This window comes from Puntigrus tetrazona, chromosome 2 (assembly GCF_018831695.1).
Source record: "Puntigrus tetrazona isolate hp1 chromosome 2, ASM1883169v1, whole genome shotgun sequence".
Lineage (NCBI taxonomy): Eukaryota > Metazoa > Chordata > Actinopteri > Cypriniformes > Cyprinidae > Puntigrus > Puntigrus tetrazona.
The window spans coordinates 12,250,685-12,270,838 of record NC_056700.1 but is presented as its reverse complement, the minus strand read 5'-3'; the positions used below and the strand labels follow the sequence as shown (position 1 = coordinate 12,270,838).

Here is a 20,154-nt window from a genome sequence, read left to right as displayed (position 1 = left end):
TTCAACTTGAGTAAAACTGAACATGTTGAATTTTCGTCATTTTTTCGGTTTATTTTTATTTTGGTTATTATTAAAATTATGCTCTATATACTAATGTACACGCTATATATTTTTGTAATCTGTTTGTATTTGTTACGTTTATAAATAAATTCTCTAAGTTACCGATTGATAAGTAATTAAGCATTATACTCTTTGGATGAATTGCTCATTTTTATTCAGGGGGTTGTTTTAAAGCAAAATAAAAAAGAAGGCGTTGAAGCTGGCATCATTTTTTTAAACAAAATATGTATGTTCATTTTGAACGCGATTTTCCTTAATTTGACTAATGTTATAAATAACCAGATGTAATATTTTTGATTATCTTTGGCGTTATATAATAAAAGTAGGGCAAAAGTCACTAGAGCGACGGTGCTTAATCACGTGATAAAACCGAGGCCGATTATTGGTTGGTGTCTGAGGTGAGCGTTGTAAGGGCACTGAAGGATCTTAGCATTGTCGACAAGCAATAACGATGATTTTTAATAAGGTAAGCACCAATTTTATTGACGTATTTCTTGAATAGTTTTTATTTTGCACATACTTCGGTTTTTAATCATGTCAAATTAAGTGATAGCTAGTCTAGCGCTAGGTAGTTTAATTAGCTGAATGCCAACAGCCAAGTGAATCTACGCAGTTAGTGAAAAAATCATTGCACCTGGAATTAAGTAGTTTTTTTTTATATGTGATGAGAAAGTTTTGGCTATTCTCCTGAACGTAAAAAGTGCTTACCTTATATTGTCATACTGTATGTAAATACGCTGTAACATAGTAATTCTTTATGCGATCTTTCATGCTTTTATTAATTTTAGGTACTTCAAAAACTTATGTCGGTGAATAAATGTGTATTTAATCATTGTCCAACAGGTTTTAAGAGCAGGTTTTCAGGCTGGATTGAGGTTTCAGAGTACTGGACCTCAAGCTAGTGCCAAAGCGGCTACTGCTGCCTTGAAGGAATCTCTTGGAGGCTTTAGCTTTGGTATGTATTATTATTGTTGTTGTTATTGTTATAGCCATCAGTAGACCATCCTAACACACTTCCTCAATTTAACAGAACTAACTGACCAGCAGAAAGAGTTCCAGGAGGTGGCAAGAAAGTTTGCACGGGAGGAGATTGTCCCAGCTGCTCCATCATATGACAGAAGTGGTGAAGTAGGTTATTTAAATACATGTGTCCACCATTTTGCATTTTAAATATTTTTCTAGATTTGAAATGTAAACTCAATTGATTTTTCTTGTTGCAGTATCCATTTCCTCTCATTAAGAGAGCATGGGAGTTGGGTCTAATGAATGGACATATTCCAGAGGACTGTGGTAGGTGCTTGCCCAAATAGACAGATTCCCAAATATGACTATTCTGTCATCGTTTCGTCACCTTTTGTGTAATTCTAAAACCTGTATCTATTTGAACCTGTATCTGTATTTATTTGACCTCTTGTATGAAACATAAAAACAGATTTTTCGAATGATTACTAATTGCTTTTTTTCTGTGCAATTATACCATAAAAGCACCATAATCCATATGACGATCATATCTGAAAGCATATGAAAGCTTGGGAACAGACTGACATTTAGGATGATAATAGATTAAATGAGGCACAAAAGCCGTACCAGAACCTTTTTATGGTGTATTTTATGGCATTTTAGAGCTTAGTAACATCTAATCTCACTTAGACAGACTGATGGCAGAAGGTCTTGTCCCCATTGCAGTTTTAATTGGCCATCTTGACTGACGTGTAACGCAAACACCGTTAGTTCTGCTCAAAGCATTTTGCTATATGTTTTAGGTGGAATGGGTCTGGGCATATTTGATGCCTGTCTCATCACAGAGGAGCTGGCCTTTGGCTGCACTGGAGTACAGACAGCCATTGAGGCAAACTCTCTGGGAGTAAGTGTAGTTTTATAAAAGTGTGCATTATTTAATATTTAAACGAAATAGTCATTTGTGAGTGTCAGAATTTATTGCGGTAAGATGCATTTTAATGTCATTTTTCATGCAGCAAATGCCTGTCATTATTGCTGGTAATGATGCCCAGAAGAAGAATTATTTGGGCAGAATGACAGAAGAACCACTAATGTGTGTAAGTGTCCAATATTCCAATCATTCTCATTTGTATGAAGCATTCCCTTTAGCAGTACATAGTCACATTTTGATAATGACAAGGGTTTATCTGTGTCGGCAGGCGTACTGTGTGACCGAGCCGGGAGCAGGCTCTGATGTGGCTGGGATAAAGGCGCGGGCTGTTAAGAAAGGAGACGAGTATGTGGTCAATGGTCAGAAAATGTGGATCACCAATGGAGGAAAAGCAAACTGGTCGGTGAACCACTTCAATCTCATTTCAGTAACTCGTAATCATGTTTTAGGTCCGTCATAAACCCTTCTGTTTGTATCTATAGGTACTTCCTGCTGGCCCGCACTGATCCTGATCCCAAATGCCCTGCTAGCAAGGCTTTCACAGGCTTTATTGTTGAAGCTGACACCCCAGGAGTCCAGCCTGGCAGAAAGGTACAAGCTGCTGACAACTGTAGTCTTAAGCACTCAGAAAATACCTATACACTTATATTAATTACAAGAGATTCTACACATTGTGCTTATGTGTACATTCTTTTGTTCAACAGGAATTAAACATGGGCCAGAGATGCTCAGACACCAGGGGCATCACGTTTGAGGATGTGAGAATCCCGAAAGAGAATGTTTTGATAGGAGAAGGAGCCGGCTTCAAGATTGCCATGGGTGCATTCGACAAGACTAGACCACCAGTAAGTCTTATTTTGCGGTTGTTAGTCCTAACAAGTTCTTTGTAGTATTAGATAAACCATCTCTTGATGGTTTTCAGGTTGCTGCAGGTGCCACAGGACTTGCACAGAGAGCACTGGAGGAAGCCACAAGGTATGCTTTGGAAAGAAAGACATTCGGCAAGTTTATTGCAGAGGTAGGTGTGTGATTCAGTGGACCTGTTTGAAAACCCAAACTGTTGTCGTGAGGTTAGTAAGACTGTTTATTTGCTGACCCCAGCACCAGGCTGTGTCATTCATTTTGGCGGAAATGGCCATGAAAGTTGAGCTTGCCAGAATGGCCTATCAGAGAGCAGCCTGGGAAGTGGATCAAGGGCGCAAGAACACCTATTACGCCTCGATCGCTAAAGCCTTTGCCGGAGACATTGCAAACCAGTGTGCCGCTGATGCCGTCCAGGTCTTTGGTGGGAATGGTTTTAATAGTGAATATCCTGTGGAGAAACTGATGAGAGATGCTAAGATTTACCAGGTAAGGATTGTAGACCTAGCGTTTTGTTTTTTTTATTTTTTGAATTGGTAAAGATTCTAAAATGTCTTATTGTCTGCATCCACAGATTTATGAAGGGACTGCACAAATCCAAAGGCTTATCATCTCAAGAGAACACCTTGGGAAATTCAAACAGTGAACCTGTAAACCCAGGACTTCCATGCCAAGAGCTAATCGTTTGGTTCAGCGCCTTTTTATATGTGACAATGTTTTTTTTGATCAATAGATCTCAGGATTGTATCTCAGAGATTGTAAGTTGCCTACACAGATCTCCAGTTGCCTTATGTCATATCAGCATGTCTTGCCGTCTTTTTTGTGTTGAACAACTAAGTTGATCAAAGCTGAACAATGTAACATAGTGTCACAGCTCTTCCTCTGGTTCTTTTTGTAACTGATTACATGTTCAAAACTAAATAAATAATCTGTTTAAAACCACTAGCAATTTTCTTTTCTCATTGTTTAATGTTAACTGCATTTGTCAAGCTCAATCAAAATACCTATAATTTAAGTACGTTTCAGCCAACATTTGGGCCCAATCAACAGCCATTCACACTGAGGGACAACTTATTTTGATATTAATATTTTGTAATACTGATGCATTTTTATTTATATATTAAAATTTTCAAGAAAATCTCTTAACTTCTGAAAGTGCTGCATGATGCCCTGACTGAACTGAAGCCTGGAAAAATCGTTAGGTTGCTGATTTGTCCACATCTTTGTATAAAGATGACTCTCAGAATTGTTCTTTCTTTCTGCAAAATGTGTGTAAAAGGGTCATAAATGGGTTTTCTCATTATGTACAATGTATCTACTTAATCTAATTTGCATATGTGTTTTCGGGGCTATATCATGAAAAAAGTGTAATATGAGAGTAATAATTGACAAGATTTTCATAATATTTCATGTAATACTGAAATAGGATTTATTTGTCTCCCAGAATGCATAATAACGTGTGAAATCAACATTGTGTCTCTTAACAGAAAGTCATATTTTGATATGTTATGGCACACAATTAAATTTTTTTATAGATTTAAATAATTACAAAATATGTTTCCACTAAATTAATTTCAGACATTTTTGAAGGGAGTGTTCATGGTCAAACATCCAATCATTTGGTATCTCTTAAAAGACTTGAACGTGCTCTGTACAGGACATGTAGGCTCAATAAGAAATTCAATACAATATAACGTCCTCATATGAGGATGCAGAGTCTGAGCAAATTATTAGTAAGTCACACAAAATACGTGACCCATTAAATAAAACGTAAATTCGTCCACAGCACTTTCAATAAATGTTTTTAACGCACCGGTGTTTAGACGCGATTTCCTGAATCACTTTCAGCTTCCCATTATAATGTGACAGTTCACGTACATACGTTTTGTCCTTTATTGGCACCCGTAGAAACGGCGAAGAGCGTGATGATGTAATATGTGTGTGACTGGTGAAGTCAGCCTGTAGTCCACTCTCTTGTTTCTCCGTCAGGATGGTAATGTACTTTGCGTTTATAGTTATTTAATCGTATACGATATGTTGTTTTTCTCATAAAGAAAGATCACGCGGTTTGCGTTACTGCGATTGTAAAGAAAATAACGCACGCTAAAAGATGTGAACGAGAGCAGCAAGAACATGTCATGTCATCCGCCCAGTCAGTTCAACACAGTTTATAGTCTGGGATCAAATGAATGTGTCAGAAACTGCAGTTTTTGTAGCGTATTGTCAGAAAGTGATGACAATTTTATTTTGCAGGGGACCCAGGTTAAAGACGTTATCATTAAACCTGATGCTCCAAACACGCTCATCCTAGACAAGCATGCAGATTATATTGCAGCCTATGGCTCCAAGAAAGATGACTATGTAAGTTGATGGCTTACAAAAATGCCAAAAAAAGCAAAATGAGTAAAATCAGTGGTTAATTCCCATATATTCTGCACCATCTCCTGCAGGAGTACACGCTGTCAGAGTACTTGAGAATGAGTGGCATCTACTGGGGTCTGACAGTGATGGATCTGATGGGTCAGCTGTCTCGAATGAACCGCGAGGAGATCATAGAGTTCATCACGTCTTGCCAGCATGACTGTGGAGGCATCAGCGCCAGCATTGGCCATGACCCTCATCTCCTCTACACCCTCAGTGCTGTACAGGTCAGTAGAAATATGCTAAACCTAGAAGGCGATCGCTATAATTAATCAATGGTTCTGAAAATGTATTACACAAAAGTGCGAATCCACAAAAAGATATGTTTTAATCCCTTTAGATCCTGTCGTTGTATGATAGCGTTAATGTCATTGATGTGGACAAAGTGGTGGACTATGTTAAAGGACTGCAGCAGGAGGACGGCTCATTCGCCGGAGACAAATGGGGTACGTTTATTCATTCATGCATTCCTTCATTAACGGAATAAACCATTTTAAGTGTTATATGACTCATTAAATGCTTGCTTTTTTTGTTAACAGGAGAAATAGACACACGGTTTTCCTTTTGTGCGGTTGCGACATTGGCACTACTGGTCTGAATTCTTTTAAATTTAAAATATTGAATTACATTTTTTGCTATTTGTTGAAGCCCTTTAAGGTTTTAAATGCATAACAAGACATTTCTGTGTAGGGCAAGTTGAATGAGATCAACGTGGACAAGGCTGTTGAGTTTGTGCTGTCCTGTATGAACTTCGATGGTGGGTTTGGTTGTAGGCCTGGTTCAGAGTCCCATGCTGGCCAGGTGAGGTGTTTGATGTATTTTATGCCTACCTTAAAAAACATTTTAGGGTATTTATGTGTTGTATTAATTTGTTTTTCTCATCCTGTCTCCAGATTTACTGCTGCACAGGTTTCTTATCGGTCACTGGGCAGCTTCATCAAGTAAATGCAGATCTGTTGGGTTGGTGGCTCTGTGAAAGACAGTTACCATCGGGGGGCTTGAATGGGAGACCAGAGAAGGTAGGGTGGCCTTTAGATCAAAGATATTAAGATACATCAACTAATTAAGACATCAATTAAAGGGATAGTTCACACAAAAGTAAAAATTCTGTTATTTATTACTTCCTCTCATGTTGCTCCAAGCCTGCAAGTCTTTCATTCATCTTTGGAGCACAAATTAAGATATTTTTTGATGATGAAATCCGAATGCTTTCTGACCCTGCGTAGGCAGCAGTGTAATATAAGGTTTAAGGGCAACTTTATATGTTGACTAGTGTATTTTGCAGTAGTGTATAGTATAGTTGCTGCAGCCATGTCGTGCAAACATGGATGTTTGCAAATAAGGTAATGGGCATATTTGGAAGTATTTGGCCAATCACAACACGCTGGATAACTGGCCAATCAGTGCACACCATACTTTTCAGAATGATTAGCTTTGTAAAAAAACTGAAAGACAAGGCAGAGAGGAGTAACAATGTATGGTGTATATACTGTAGTAATAATGTATATAATGTAGTAATAATGTATGGTATATGGTTTTTGAGCCTTAAACTGCATTACACCAAATACACAAAAGGGCACTGAACAGCTGAAGCGCATCCGTTAACCTGGAAAGACTGTAAGCAAAGCAGCTGCCCTAATAATTAAAATGATTTAAATATCCATTTAGAGTTTTGTATTCAGAGTTTTATATAGAGTTTTCAAGACTTTAAAGTGGTCATATTATCTTGTTGAAAAGAACATTATTTTGTGTATTTGGTTTAATGCAATGGGTTTATGTTTCAAAAAGCACATTATTTTCCACATATTGTGCATCATTGTTTAGGGTGATGTGGACAAGTCATAACTTTTCTAAAAAATATCTCTTTGGTTATGAGACTTTAGTCTTTTCAACTTCCAGGGTCTTGTCTATGCACTAACAGCTTGTAACGCTCTAAAGAGAAAGGAAAACTTGAAATCGCATCATATGACCCATATAAAATTTAGACCGTCTATTCTTTATTATTCTATCATACTTTACATTAGGGCTTCATTAGTTAATTAATTAGTTAACAAACTCTCAATGAAAAATTCTTCTAAACATTCATTAAACTTTGGTTTAATAATATGTTAAAATCAAAGTAATTATAAACTGATTTTTTTTTAATGAACTCAAGCTAACAAAACAAAATTTTTAACAAAGATGAATAACCTCTGTAGCAAATATCTAAATTTCAATATTATGATAATACCGTATACGGTGATAGAAGCATTAGCAATTAATCGCAACATAAATATTTGATACCGGCATATGTCTAGTAGTTACAGTTTTTGTTAAAACTATTACCACAATAAAAAAAAAAATTCTATTCTAAAACTATTGACTAAATTAAAACTGTAAACCATAAAATGAAAATGGACCATAAATGATAAACAAAAATGAAATACAATTTACACAGTTTTTTTTTTTTTTTTTTTTACTTAATGCTAGTTTCTTATCATTTTAAAATTGTACTATTTATGAGTGTCCAAACACAACTGTGGATGATGTTTTTTCCTCTGATTTCAGCTGCCTGATGTCTGCTATTCCTGGTGGGTTCTTGCCTCTTTGAAGATCATTGGCAGAATTCACTGGATTGACAAAGCAAAACTGCGCAGTTTCATTCTCGCTTGCCAGGATGAAGAGACTGGAGGCTTCGCTGACAGGCCTGGAGACATGGTAAGCTCTCTTTGGAGTTTGTCATGCAAAAATGTAGCATTATGCATAAATAGTTTGCATGTTGTTTCTCTCGGTCTTGCCGTTCCTTAAACAGAGCTTATCGGTTTATGCAGTACATTCTTACCAGTGTTGTGTATTTCCATCCAGGTGGATCCTTTCCACACTCTGTTCGGTGTGGCTGGTCTGTCTTTGCTGGGAGATGAGCAGATCAAACCAGTGAATCCTGTGTTTTGCATGCCTGAGGATGTGCTTCAGAGGATCGGCCTCCAACCGGACTTGCTGAGTTGAAATCTTCAGCATGGCCTTTTTCCTCTTCTCCTACCCCTGCACAGCCGGCCGTTTGGAAACGGGCAAACCAGCAAACCGTGGAAAGCTGTCATCTTCAACTAATGATCAGTGCACCATTTAGAGGGACCAAGGACTTTAGAAAGGCCCTTAACATTGTGTGCTTTTTTGCGGGAGAATTGTTCTCATCATTGTGTAGGCACAATAGTACAATGCTTACTTTTGTTAGTGGGCTTTCTCTATTTAAAGATGCGGCTCAAAGAGGAATATCTGCTATTTACAGCTTTCACTGTGTATTAAAACATAACTATTTATATGACTAATTCAGCAGGTCACTTTTGGTGTCAACCAAAAGTGTTTTTTCAATGAGGAGAGAGGTTGCTCACTCATCTCTGATGGCTTTTCCAAAGCTAGTACGCGAGACTAATACATGTATGTTATATCAGACTTCAAGCACCATAAACATGGATTTCATGCATGAGATTAATTTTGATGTCCTCTTACTGTCGTTTGTTCACATCAAGTCCTCACTTCTCTAAAGCATTTATTGTGCAACCATTTTAAAAGTCATGCTCTGCAACTGCTGTCATTTCTAAGGTTTGGGAGAGTTTTGCTTTTGTGGTATGAATGAAATCTCTCACTCGGCATTGACACCAGTGTGTAAAGATGCCTGTTGTTTGGGAGTGAATAAATGTGACTTTAATATAACTCCTTGGTGGATTATTTATCATCAGGCGGTAAACTTTTGGTGTTTAACACCCCTAAAGTGTCTGACATTGATTATGACGAAACTTTTGTTGGCCTGATGCTACTTGATGTTCTTCAGTACTACTTATTCTTTGCTAGATGTAGGTTAGAAATTGTTATTTTTGTTGATTTGAATGTCACGAATGATCTTACGAGGTTGTGTTTACTAGAATTATCTTCATCATAGGCTTTTCACATTACTCTTTTAAATTTATATTCATATTTGCTTTTTAGAAAAAAAGAAGCTACAAAACTTTCAAGTGTATGAGCACAGAGTTGGAAAAGTGAAGAGGCAATCAGCTCAGAGTGTATGAATTCATCAGGAGAGCAGCAATCTACAGACCCCTGACAGATTTTCAGAAACAAACACAAGGGTTGTTAGGCTACGATGAAACCCCACTGGCTCTCATTACAACCTGTTCGGAGTGTGGGAGATGTGCCACATGTCACCACAGTCTCCTGGCACTTAGGTATTTTGTTAAATCACCTCACACGTGTACAGACACACACAACCTCTGCCTCTGTTTGTTTAATTAAGACGTGATCAGCTTTCTGACTAAGCATGCTACTGCTTTGTTATTTTGGGCAAAAAAAGAGGCAATTTTTTTTTATTTTGGGTAAAAGCTATTTTGTATGTAACAAAAACCGCACATTTGTTTCCACTATTTGCCCAACTGATGTTTTTATTTTGTAAAGAATTTTTCATGAATAGGCCATAGTGCACAGTTAAAACATTTAAGCATTCAAGCAAAAGACATTAGATCAAAGATTCAGAACAGTGGATCTCAACCAGAGGCCCGGGGCCCAAAAGAGGCTTTGCAAACTTTTATTATTTAACTATAGTAACATCTTGAAAACATCAAAAATGAAGATTAAAACTGATAATATTAAAAAAATATGACATTTGGTACAATAAGGTAACAGAGGAACAAGAGCTTATTAAAAATAAAGGTTATTTTTTCAATAAAGAGCCTATGGGTTACATTACACTAAAGCTCTTTACACTCTTGAAAAATTTAAGTCCTTTAGCTTCTAGAATTCCAGGAAGAACGTACAATGATGAAATCTTTTTATTAAAAAAAGGGGTTTTTTTATACACTGAGAGAAGGTTTAGATGTTCTTTAAACAAAGAAAAGTAGTTTAAAGAAGCTTTTTTGGAGCCCTTATTTTATGTATAGTGAAAAACAGTTCTTTATTAAATGTTTTTTCACGCAAAAAATGATTTAAGAACTGTTTAATTAAAGGTTCTTTACAGAACCAAAATGGTTCTTCTATGGCGTCACTAAAATATCCCTTTTTTGGAACCGTTGTTTTTTAAAGTGTAGGTAGGAAGGTCTTTGAGTATCGTCTTGAACAAAGAGTCAAAAAGGTTGAGAATCACTGGTGTGTGACGGGGATACAAAGATGTGTTTAAAATGCATAAGCCAAGATTTCATCTGTTTGGTTTCCTTACCGAGGAACGTTTGCACTGTACGTAATTCAAAGCTAATGTTTACTCACCTGTAAAATGTTTAGCTTGCTTTATATCTGTGTGTGATTTACTTAAATAAGAGAACAAATTAATAAGACAGAGTGAAATCAGTACATTAGCTTTGTCTACACTGGATTTATCTTCAAACAGACACTTTTTAAAGCTATTTTGTAGCCATCTCCTGTAGAAACCATTACAAAAATCCAATGTCCACACATTCTTAAAATAATAATAAAAAAACTACAATCCATGCGGTTTTCAGCAGCCTCTCTTTGACTGACACCTTGTTCAAGTTGGTAAAACAAGTACATCTTTTCCATAAAGAGTGCCTGTGCTTCTTTTACAAGCCTGGAAACATTGCAGAATGGTATTGATGCCTTTATTGATGAACTGAATGCAGGGCATTGTGTCTAGCCGTGCATGAACTGTGAATCAGACAAAAAGGAATCGGTTCTCTCAGTGGTTGATGGGTTTCATAGTATATGACCCCGTAGCCCATGAATCAAGGGATGGATTATTCTATTTTTCTTCAGGATGACAATTACCTCTGTTATCTGGCACGTTCTGAGGATCCCAGAGGAACCCAGATACTAAACATCACTCGTCACATCTGACCCCTGAAAGCTCTGATACAAACTTAGACACCTTTTCATGCAAATCCCTCTGCTTGTTGCTGTTTAAAATTACAGCATTTTGAGAATGATTGTATTCTTCGGTGAGCAGCTCGAGGCCATGTTTAATGGCTGTCTTTGATATGTGGCTTCTGCCATTGTTCATGCTGTCTCGAATTTGTACGTTTCTTGAAAACGCCTTTCCACCTTGGTTTCCCTGCGTATAAGACCCATCCTGCTCACGTAAGGGGTTCCTCAGTACAGGAGGCATACGAAGAGCAACTTTTTGTCGTCTTTGATGCTTTTGTTTTGCTCTTCTGTGAAGGGTGAAATGTGTAGGAGGCGAGGAACTGTTCTTTAGATCTGTCTTTGCGATATGTGAAAGGCTCTTAGTCGAAGTCTTCCGAGGACATCCTTCACTTTTATCCTCGTCTTTTTCTTTGCATTCACTTGAGGATAACTCGAAATGAGACAATGGGGCTTTGAAATAATCATTCTGACGGTTTTTTAAATCCTTATGTGGCGAAACGCAGGTATTAGTGCTGCATGCTTTATAGGTTTCTGAAGTCAGCGTGTGCTGTTTGAGTTCTGACAGATCCCTCTCACAATCACCAGAGGTTTCATCACCCAAACCGTCATGCTTCTGGCCAAACATGTGGTTAGGCTTCATTGAGTTACCACTTTCAACATTCAAATCAATATTACCGCATTTCTTTGCTTTCTTGGATACTTTACAAGTTGAAAAGGCAGTACTCACTGATCTCAGATGAGCAGCGTAGGCTTCATGACAATATCCGCTTATCAGGTTTATGTCTATCAAGGTCTTTTGAAGCTCTTGTATTTCTTTGTTGATGAAAAACATCGATCTCCTGTGATCTCTCTGCAGAATTTCCCGCTCTTCCACAAACCTTTTCATTTCATAATAGTTTTTGAAGTGTGCTCTCTGTAGATGTTCGACTCTGGATGTGTTTGTTTTTCTCGCTTTCAAAATGCTCATGTCTCCGACAGATTCAACATGTACTGACTGTTCAGGAGCCTTGAGACGTGAGTGTTTGTGATGTACCTCAGGTTTACCTCAGGGAAATGTGGGAGGCCGTATGTAGCTCAGAGATACTGGCGTTAATGCTAACGGTTAATGGAAAACAGTACACTGCAATTTTTCACCTTTATGTAATTGAGTAATTGACGACATTTTGAAGAAAGTTCATAACCGAATGGTTTCTTCCCAGTGACTTCTAATGATTACAAGTGAAGTCAATGGGAACCAACACTGTTTGCTGAGCATAGCAAAATTCCTCAAAATACCTTCTCTGAGGTCAGCAGATAACGGAAATGAGATTTAAAACGAAATGCAAGGTTGAGTAAATGATGAGCGAATTAAAACTTCTCTCTCTTCAAATATTCAACATATTTATAAAGTAAAGTTTTGTATGGGATTCGCTTTATAAATGCATGCATAAATGACGTTTGACATTGCAAGTTTGGACAAAACACTCAACCCAAAGGTGCTTAAAGGTCTTATTCACAAGGGGGCAGCAACTATGGTTTGTTCACTAGGGGGCAGCAATCATCTTTTGTTCACTAGGAAATCAGCATGTAACATTCATGATATTGAGTCTAACACTATATCAAAATTATGTAAAATTCTAATTATAAAAGACAGCATAAGGTGCGACATGCTGTGACACTGACTATAAATTTTAAGGCATAAATCATTTACTCACCATACAGCTGTTTTTATCATCTGTAATGATCATCCTCATTGCCACTAATATCTGCCTCTAACTGTTTGGCTTGCATCTGCAGTGCCATCTCCAAGTCTGCAAATCCTGCACTGATGCTTTCCTAGCGCATGTATTTTTTATCATAGTCTACATTGCATGAAATATTCAGATAGGACATTCACTTTTCTGAGCCCAGCCAGGCTACCGATCCCTCACCTAATAGTTGGATGAGCATCCAGGCCAAAGCCCAGAGCCGGTGTCAGCAAACACTCGCCTGAATGTCAAGTCATGTATGACCATGACTCATTCCAGCCGTCTCGCATCCGAAACCACAACATCAAATGGCAATCACATCTTAAATGTCTCTGTAAAAATTATTTATATAACTGCTGCTGAAGTATTAAACATGTTAGAACTTAAAACACATTTTACATGGTTCATTCAGGTAGGAGATCTTATTTCTAGGTCTTATTTCAGGAGAGCGTTTTTATATATTGATGTACAATTTCTAATATACATATTTTAAAATGTAATCTATTCCTGTGATGGCAAAGCTACATTTTCAGCAGCCATTATTCCAGTTTTCAAGTCATTCTGATATGCTTATTAGCTGCTCAAGAAACGTTTCTTATTATAATCAATGTTGTAGACACTCTGTTGTAGTGCTGTTTAATATATTTGTGGGAACCACAAGATTGTCAAGATTCTTTGATGAATAGAAAGCTCAAAAGAGCAGCATTTATTTGAAAGAGAAATCTTTTGTAACATTATAAATGCCTTTACTTTGTCATTTTCGACTAACTTAATTCATCCCTGCTGAATAAAAGCATTAGTTTCTTACCAGAGGGTAATAAATTATCATGAGTGCATACTTTTCTAAAATGCTACAGAATTAAATGAGATAAAATGACCTAAAAAACAACCTTCAGACATTGCACACAATAAACTTTACAGATCAGGAAAATTGAGCATTTTGTGCAGAGCAAAACAAAGAAGCGTTTAGAAAAGTGCTGTTTAGTGTTTTGGGAAGGGCAAAAAAAAAAAATCAAAAGGCCCTTTAGCACTGATGTCTGCATCCTGTTCTAAATATTTAATATAATGGGTTTACAACTATGCTATACAAAGCTGAGCCAGAATGTCAGTTGTCAGCCTCAGACAATGCATCTCTTCTCACATCAGTGCATCTCGTAGACAAAAACGCTTTATTTTTTATTTTTCCATTTCAGCATGTTTCTTCAGTTCGACAGAACATGTTGGCTGTACAAAACGTCACATGAAAAAGAGGACACAATCAAATCAGATGGAAAGAAATGCTTTCTGTCTCTTTAAATACTGAATACAGTTTGACAAGACCACAATAACAACAGTAAGAGTGAGAGAGTGGGCCTTTCTGAATACGTCCGACTGCTGACTCACACACTGTATCGCCACTCAAGACGCTAAAACCGTTCCTCATATCGCATGAATAATTGATGTTGCTTTTAAATGCTACAAAAATAACATGAAATAGAATACAAAAAATCCATTTCCTTTTCGGCCATGCCCGCGGTGTGTGCGTCTGTGAATTAAAAGTGGCTAGATCCTCACTGCGTTTCCATTGCTTGCTTGTCCCACAGAGCTAGAAAGAAAAACCAATGCAGAGTTTTATTAAGCGGCATTTGGGTTTGCACCAAAGCGATCTCAGAGATTCGAAGTCCTTGTCCCAACCACAGCAGACGAGCACAGTTTTGAGGCGAGGGCACTGACATTTGGCTGCGTCTGATCCAAACTCCACCAGCTGAGCCTTACACCAGAAGAGTGGCTAGAAGGTCTACGTTTGTTTCGTTTTCGCTAAGAAAAATATATTGTTACTATTGTAAGAAGATCAGTTTTTCTCTGTTTCACAGTGTTTCACATGCATGTGAATGTCTAACACTAAGTCCCTAGCTGCTGGCTACCACAAAACACATTTCTTCTCTCCCTTCAAATGAAAAATAAAACTAAATCTCTGAAGAGAGTCCTTTGGTGTCACTTGTTATTATTAGGAGGAGAAAATCCCCTTTACTTCTGGGCTGAGTATGGTGTAAGACGATGTGGGGGGGGGCATTAATAGCTATCCAAATAAGTGTCTGAAATCTTTTGTAAACCGCGACGCCCTGAAACGTGACTAAATGGCACATGAATACAAGCCTCGATTACATGACAGCATATATAAAAGGTCACATTCCACGACGGACTCCAGGTGTTCAGCTTTACATCAGCCGCTAAAGCAGAGGGAACGTCTCTCGTCCTCGGATCAGCAGCGAGGAGCTCGTTCGGTAAGAAAGAAGACGCGTGAATCCGACTGCAGCCGGGGGTCTGGATGAGAGGGCTTCCCTGAGGGAGTATGGATGGAGGGAGAGCGGTAGGCAGTCTGGGCAGCGGCGGGGGCTTCTTAAACGCGGGCCAGCAGAAAGGCCAGCAGCAACAGCAGCACAGCTAGGCACGGGCCGTCTGCCCTGCAGCGCTGGCTCTGATCAGTCAGGAACGGCTCTGGAGACTCGTAGCCCGAACCATCTGAAACACACAAACACAGAGAGACAGCACGCGGAGAGGAAGCGCTAGGAAATGCATACCTTTACTCAAAGCAGCAGGGGCCCACAGCACTGACCTAATTAGAGTTTAATTACTGAGGCGGAGGATCTGGTTCACATTTCACACAGCGTTTTCATAGATTACATGGACCTGACGTATCTGTGCCAATGAATTTCAAATAAACACTGGATTTCCACTCGGAGCTGTTGTTTTAAACAATGTGAAATGACAAAGTGACTGGAATACTATTCAGAAGTTTAGGGGGGTTTTAAGATTTGCCTTAGAAGGCATTTATTTGATCAAAAATAGAGTAAAAACAGTAATGTTGTGAAATACCACTTTAATTTGAGCAATTTAAAATAATGGCTTATTTTATAACATAATTGATATCTTTACTGTCATTTTTGATTAATATGATGTGTCCTTGTCGAATTATTATTTTTTTGTAAGATTATTTAAGAAACATAAAGTTCAAAAAAACATTTGAAAAAGGTTTTATTTTTTTATTTAAGTCATTACTGTCATTTTTTATCAATTTAAAGTGTCCTAATAGAAGTATGAATTATTTTTAGTATTATTTTTATTTAAAACACCCTTAACTTGAAAAAAGCAGCATTTTCAAAAGAACAAAACTCCCATATATGGAGTAATTGGCACACAGTAAAATAAAAAACAAAACGAAACCAATGAACCTTTTTCATTTTCTTCTCTGGATGAGTTACTCAGCCAATTTTTCAATATAACAAATGTACTTTATTCACTTCTTTTCTTACAAGAAAAAACATTTATCCACAACACAACTGCACCATATAGTGCAGCTGGGTAGAAATCCCTATTAGCAACCAACAATACAGCAACTGAGCACCAGAGATTACATCATCGGCATAATAAAAAACCCTGTGACAAGTAAAAATGCTGTCTGAGCTGTTATTTATTTTTAAATGTGTGAAACAAGAAGGGTTGTAACTATGAATGCAACTTATAATGCCATCTTCTGACACCCTTTTCAAATGTGACTTGCATTCCCCAACAATTAAAAAGATTGACACTGTCATCATTTTTTCACTCTTATGTTGTTCCAATCCTGTATGACTTTGTGGAACACACACACACACACACCAAAAATATATTTTGCCTGTTTTGGTGACCACTGACTTCCCCCTTATGGACAACACCCCGATCTTCTATTACTGTATGTTCTACATAAGAAAGAAAGTAAATGATGACAGAAATGTCTTTCTTTTGGTATCCCTTTAATATAAGGTTTCAATTGGTGAGTGATGAAGGTAAATTTAATAATGCACAATATTTCTAATAGCTCCCATCAGACTTCAGCTGCTGTTTTGATGGCTGTAGACTGCGTTTGAACACATTTCCTCAGCTTGAAAATAAATATGACATCTCATTAACAAAATGTTCCTGGAAAATGTGTCAAACACTGCTTATTTGCATTCCTGTTATGTCTAACAGAAGGTTGGCATGTCGACATGAGGGGATATTATTTTCTACGCCGGCAGGGAGAAACAGTTAGAGCATGACTTACTTGTAGGCTTCACGTACACCTTCAACTTTAAACACGGCTTGCCAGCGTGGTTAGGATGAGGAGAGGCTGTTGAAAAGGAAGATGAAGAGAAATAATGAGCTAAATGTGCTTGTGACAAACAGAATGGTTCATCAAGCCAGTTAATCAGTCTGATTAAGATCCTATTGGTGACACTTATGAACGTCTCTCAAGCTCTCGAGTTAGTTTGACCCCTTGACAACCAAATCAGGAACAACGTCTGAGATTTTCTTCATTCAGGGGAAATTGCTCTGACCTTCACCAGCTTGGTGTCGTCACATACAATGGTCTGCAACACACCGTGTTCCCATGGCAAATTACCCCACATAGCACTCAGTGACCTGAGAGCAAAGAGTCACTATTGAGTCAGTCAGCAGTCAGCCAACAGATCGGCTCCACCAGAACATCAGCAACACTGTTCATCTCTGCTCCCCAGACACAAGCTTTCTGACAGATTACTTCATTCATCGGTGTTCTACAGACACAACAACCCTGCTGCTTATTTCCTTATAAGGGTCTGGTGAGAAAGAAGGGGAGAGTGAAAAATCATTTATTTGAACTTGTCCACAAAGAAAATCCAGCACACGAAGAAGGCTATTTTAGTGTGCTCCACAAGCTTTTAGCAGTGGCACTGGTCTAGAGCAGAGGGTTTCATTTTTTGATGGCACAAATTATATAATAAAACCTTTTTATTCCCATCCCCCTCTGTCTCCCTTCCCTTCCTCATCTCCAGATCTTATCTGAACAAAGGCTTTATATCAAAAACATATATCAAAAAAGTTTTATGTAACATTAAATATAAAAAAAATTTGTTTGGGGTTAGTAAGGCTTTTTAATTAAAAAATTGTATTCAGCTAGAAAGTTTAACAAAATTGAGTAAAACACCTATAATGTATTGTTTTTAAATAATATATACATTATATTTACAATTATAATATGTTTCTATGTATAAATTATCCTGACTGAAATATATTGTAGTTTCAAAAAATATATTAAGAAACATAACTATTATCAACATTGATAATAATAAGAAATGTTTCTTGTGCAGCAAATCAGCATATTATAGTGATTTGTGAAGAATCGTTGGAGACTGATGATACTAAAAAATTGTAATTTGCCACCACAGGATTAAATTACGTTTAAAAATATATTCAAATAAAACTAGTAAGTTATTAAACTGTAGTAATATTTTTTTTTTTTTGTATTTTGTTTAAATAAATGCAGCCTTGGTGATAGACGTTTTTATAAAAACCTAAAAAAAACTTACAGAACTAAAACTTTTATGTTTACAATATCTTTACAATATTGTCTATTTTTAAAAAATAAATATGTGCGATAAAATTAAAAAATAAGTGTGACAGAAAAAACAAATACTGGCATTTACATATAGTAAGTTTTGTTTATCATATGTTTTTAAAGATTCATATGAAATATTTTTTAAATACTTCATACATTGAGCAGACAATGTGTCTGTTTTAGTTTAACCACTATTCGAGAAATGTTAGATGGTTTTAGAATTTACACTCACGTTTTCTACAGTTCCCAGAAAAAAAACTAACTCCAACTCTTGTCTAGAGTTTGTCATCTCCAACCTAAACAACCCTCCCCCAGCGCCCCAGCGCCTGTCCCAGGTCATTGTGTATTCCTGTGGCGTGTTCACCACACCGGATCCTAGGTTCATTGGAGAGCACCCAACCTCAACCGCCGGCAGCTGTGTAGAAGACGCCTGTCAAGATGTCATCACAGCCGATCAATACGGGCGGAGAGATGGAAGTCCGGGGGTTAAGTCTGACCAGGTCTGACGGACGTGTTCTTTTACCAGCAGACAATCGAGATCAGCCCCCACTTCCCAGTGATAACCTCTCAGATCCATCTCTCATCGCTGACCCCTCCGACCCTGCCGCAAAGCATCAATCCCTCAGGGACCGTGACGGCCATAGAGCTGCTTGTATCCAAACAATCCTCTCGGGGAGTGGCCAGGGTGCTGAATGGAGTCAGCTCGGCGGGGGAGTGGGGGTGTCCGAAGGCCTTTTCCAGCACTGAAACAAAAGCCTTCACAATGCAGGACCGGGCTGGGAGCTTGCATCAAAATCAGTTTGGGGGGACAGGGGCAGAAACACAGAGTTGAAGGGCATCTTTGAACTTTTTTGCCTGCTCTTTATGGCATCTCTCTCTCTCTCTCTCTCTCCCTCTCTCTCTCTCGTGTGCGGAGACAACACTGCGGCGTGTATGATAAGCAGCGCTACGCCCTGCTGATTTAGGGGGGTTTGGGTGGAGGGGATGTTGACTCAGAATGACGCCCCCTCCGCGCCTGTTTCGCTCCCTTTCAGTCTGAGCTGTCAATCAGGGAATAATCAGCAGTCAAATGAAAAGCATGTAGGATCTGTGGCAATCTCCATGGGAGAGAGGAAGGCCCGTCCGGACGCTGTGCAGATGGACAGTGTGTCTCTGCGACACAAAGCCGGCGAGAGCTCAAAGTGTCCGGGCTCTCTGTACTGTACACAGGTGGCTCCCGGCCCAGCCACATCTGCCGACGCCACAGTCGCCCATGTCAGGAATTGTAATTACCATATAAATTATTGATTTGCTTGCCTCTCCCTGTTTTCTCCTAGCTTCTTCCTGATACAAGTCTTTCATGTTATCGTATTAAAACAGCTAGGCGGCTGAAGGGGGAAAAAAAAAAGAAAGATTTTTTTTTTTGTTTAAATTCTACTTTTAATTTGGTTTAGCCACACCAAATTGTCTACTGGAGGACAGCAGGACAAAAGCGTGAAGGACGAGTTTCCCATTTGAACCCACCAGTTTAAAGCCTTGCGAGGTTAATGGGAATGAGCCGTTTCTCATTTAGGAAATGCTAAAGCTTTCCAGACTAAAGGATCTCTGTCTCTCTCACAAACTATTTATGTATTTCTAAATGACCTGTATTTCTGGGACGCTTTCTTTGAGGGTGCGAGAAAAAATGTAAATGACCGAACAGAAATACCAAAACAAATAGGGGAAATAGGACCTCAAACTGTGTGTAAAGGTCTCAGTTTTCTAAGGTTCGCTGGCGGATGAAGTTTCAGAGTGAGGCAATGTCTCTTTTGCTTCCCTGGAGTTCATTGTGTTCTCAGAGATCCTGAATGTGGAGTCTGAAAAGTCACAGAAAGTCTCTGAGATTGGCTGATTGACCCTGTCAGTGTGATAATGCCTGCCTGTCATGTTCACAGCCGGTCCACAAATCCACTTGAATGGGTCAATCTGGTGGAAATGAACTAATTACACAGTAAACA

At 38.2% G+C, this 20,154-nt stretch overlaps 3 protein-coding genes across 4 annotated transcripts in view; 2 read left to right on the top strand and 1 right to left on the bottom strand.

Moving 5' to 3' along the window:
- Positions 1-366: 366 nt before the first annotated feature.
- On the top strand, positions 367-3,754 carry acadm (acyl-CoA dehydrogenase medium chain). Its single transcript, XM_043262127.1, has 12 exons — positions 367-526; positions 904-1,015; positions 1,091-1,188; positions 1,281-1,350; positions 1,824-1,924; positions 2,037-2,117; positions 2,220-2,350; positions 2,434-2,542; positions 2,656-2,796; positions 2,874-2,969; positions 3,053-3,301; positions 3,387-3,754. Exons 1-12 carry the CDS (start codon positions 512-514, stop codon positions 3,456-3,458), a joined length of 1,275 nt encoding a protein of 424 aa, XP_043118062.1. The 5' UTR covers positions 367-511; the 3' UTR covers positions 3,459-3,754.
- Positions 3,755-4,716: 962 nt separating this feature from the next.
- On the top strand, positions 4,717-8,923 carry rabggtb (Rab geranylgeranyltransferase subunit beta). The gene is made up of 9 exons (XM_043253555.1): positions 4,717-4,805; positions 5,066-5,173; positions 5,263-5,460; positions 5,574-5,679; positions 5,773-5,825; positions 5,924-6,034; positions 6,127-6,252; positions 7,781-7,930; positions 8,078-8,923. The coding sequence occupies exons 1-9, from the start codon at positions 4,803-4,805 to the stop codon at positions 8,216-8,218; spliced, it is 996 nt and encodes a 331-aa protein (XP_043109490.1). The 5' UTR covers positions 4,717-4,802; the 3' UTR covers positions 8,219-8,923.
- A 5,028-nt stretch (positions 8,924-13,951) lies between these two features.
- Positions 13,952-20,154, bottom strand: part of efna2a (ephrin-A2a) — a 52,483-nt gene continuing 46,280 nt past the window's right edge. Inside the window, exons 3-4 of one of the 2 annotated variants that reach the window (XM_043255426.1) lie at positions 16,865-16,930; positions 13,952-15,303 (exon numbers count right to left, since the gene is read on the bottom strand). In XM_043255426.1, coding sequence (XP_043111361.1) covers positions 15,182-15,303; positions 16,865-16,930 — 188 coding nt within the window. In that variant the 3' untranslated portion in view covers positions 13,952-15,181. The remainder of the gene's footprint in view (positions 15,304-16,864; positions 16,931-20,154) is intronic. The other variant, XM_043255435.1, reaches the window with a different exon arrangement.

Excerpts from the sequence above, each read along its gene's own strand:
- acadm (XM_043262127.1), top strand. Across the intron at positions 1,351-1,823 it reads ACATATTCCAGAGGACTGTG|GTGGAATGGGTCTGGGCATA; the intron begins GTAGGTGCTTGC and ends TATATGTTTTAG. Across the intron at positions 2,970-3,052 it reads TCGGCAAGTTTATTGCAGAG|CACCAGGCTGTGTCATTCAT; the intron begins GTAGGTGTGTGA and ends TGCTGACCCCAG.
- rabggtb (XM_043253555.1), top strand. Across the intron at positions 5,174-5,262 it reads GCTCCAAGAAAGATGACTAT|GAGTACACGCTGTCAGAGTA; the intron begins GTAAGTTGATGG and ends CATCTCCTGCAG. Across the intron at positions 5,826-5,923 it reads TTGCGACATTGGCACTACTG|GGCAAGTTGAATGAGATCAA; the intron begins GTCTGAATTCTT and ends ATTTCTGTGTAG.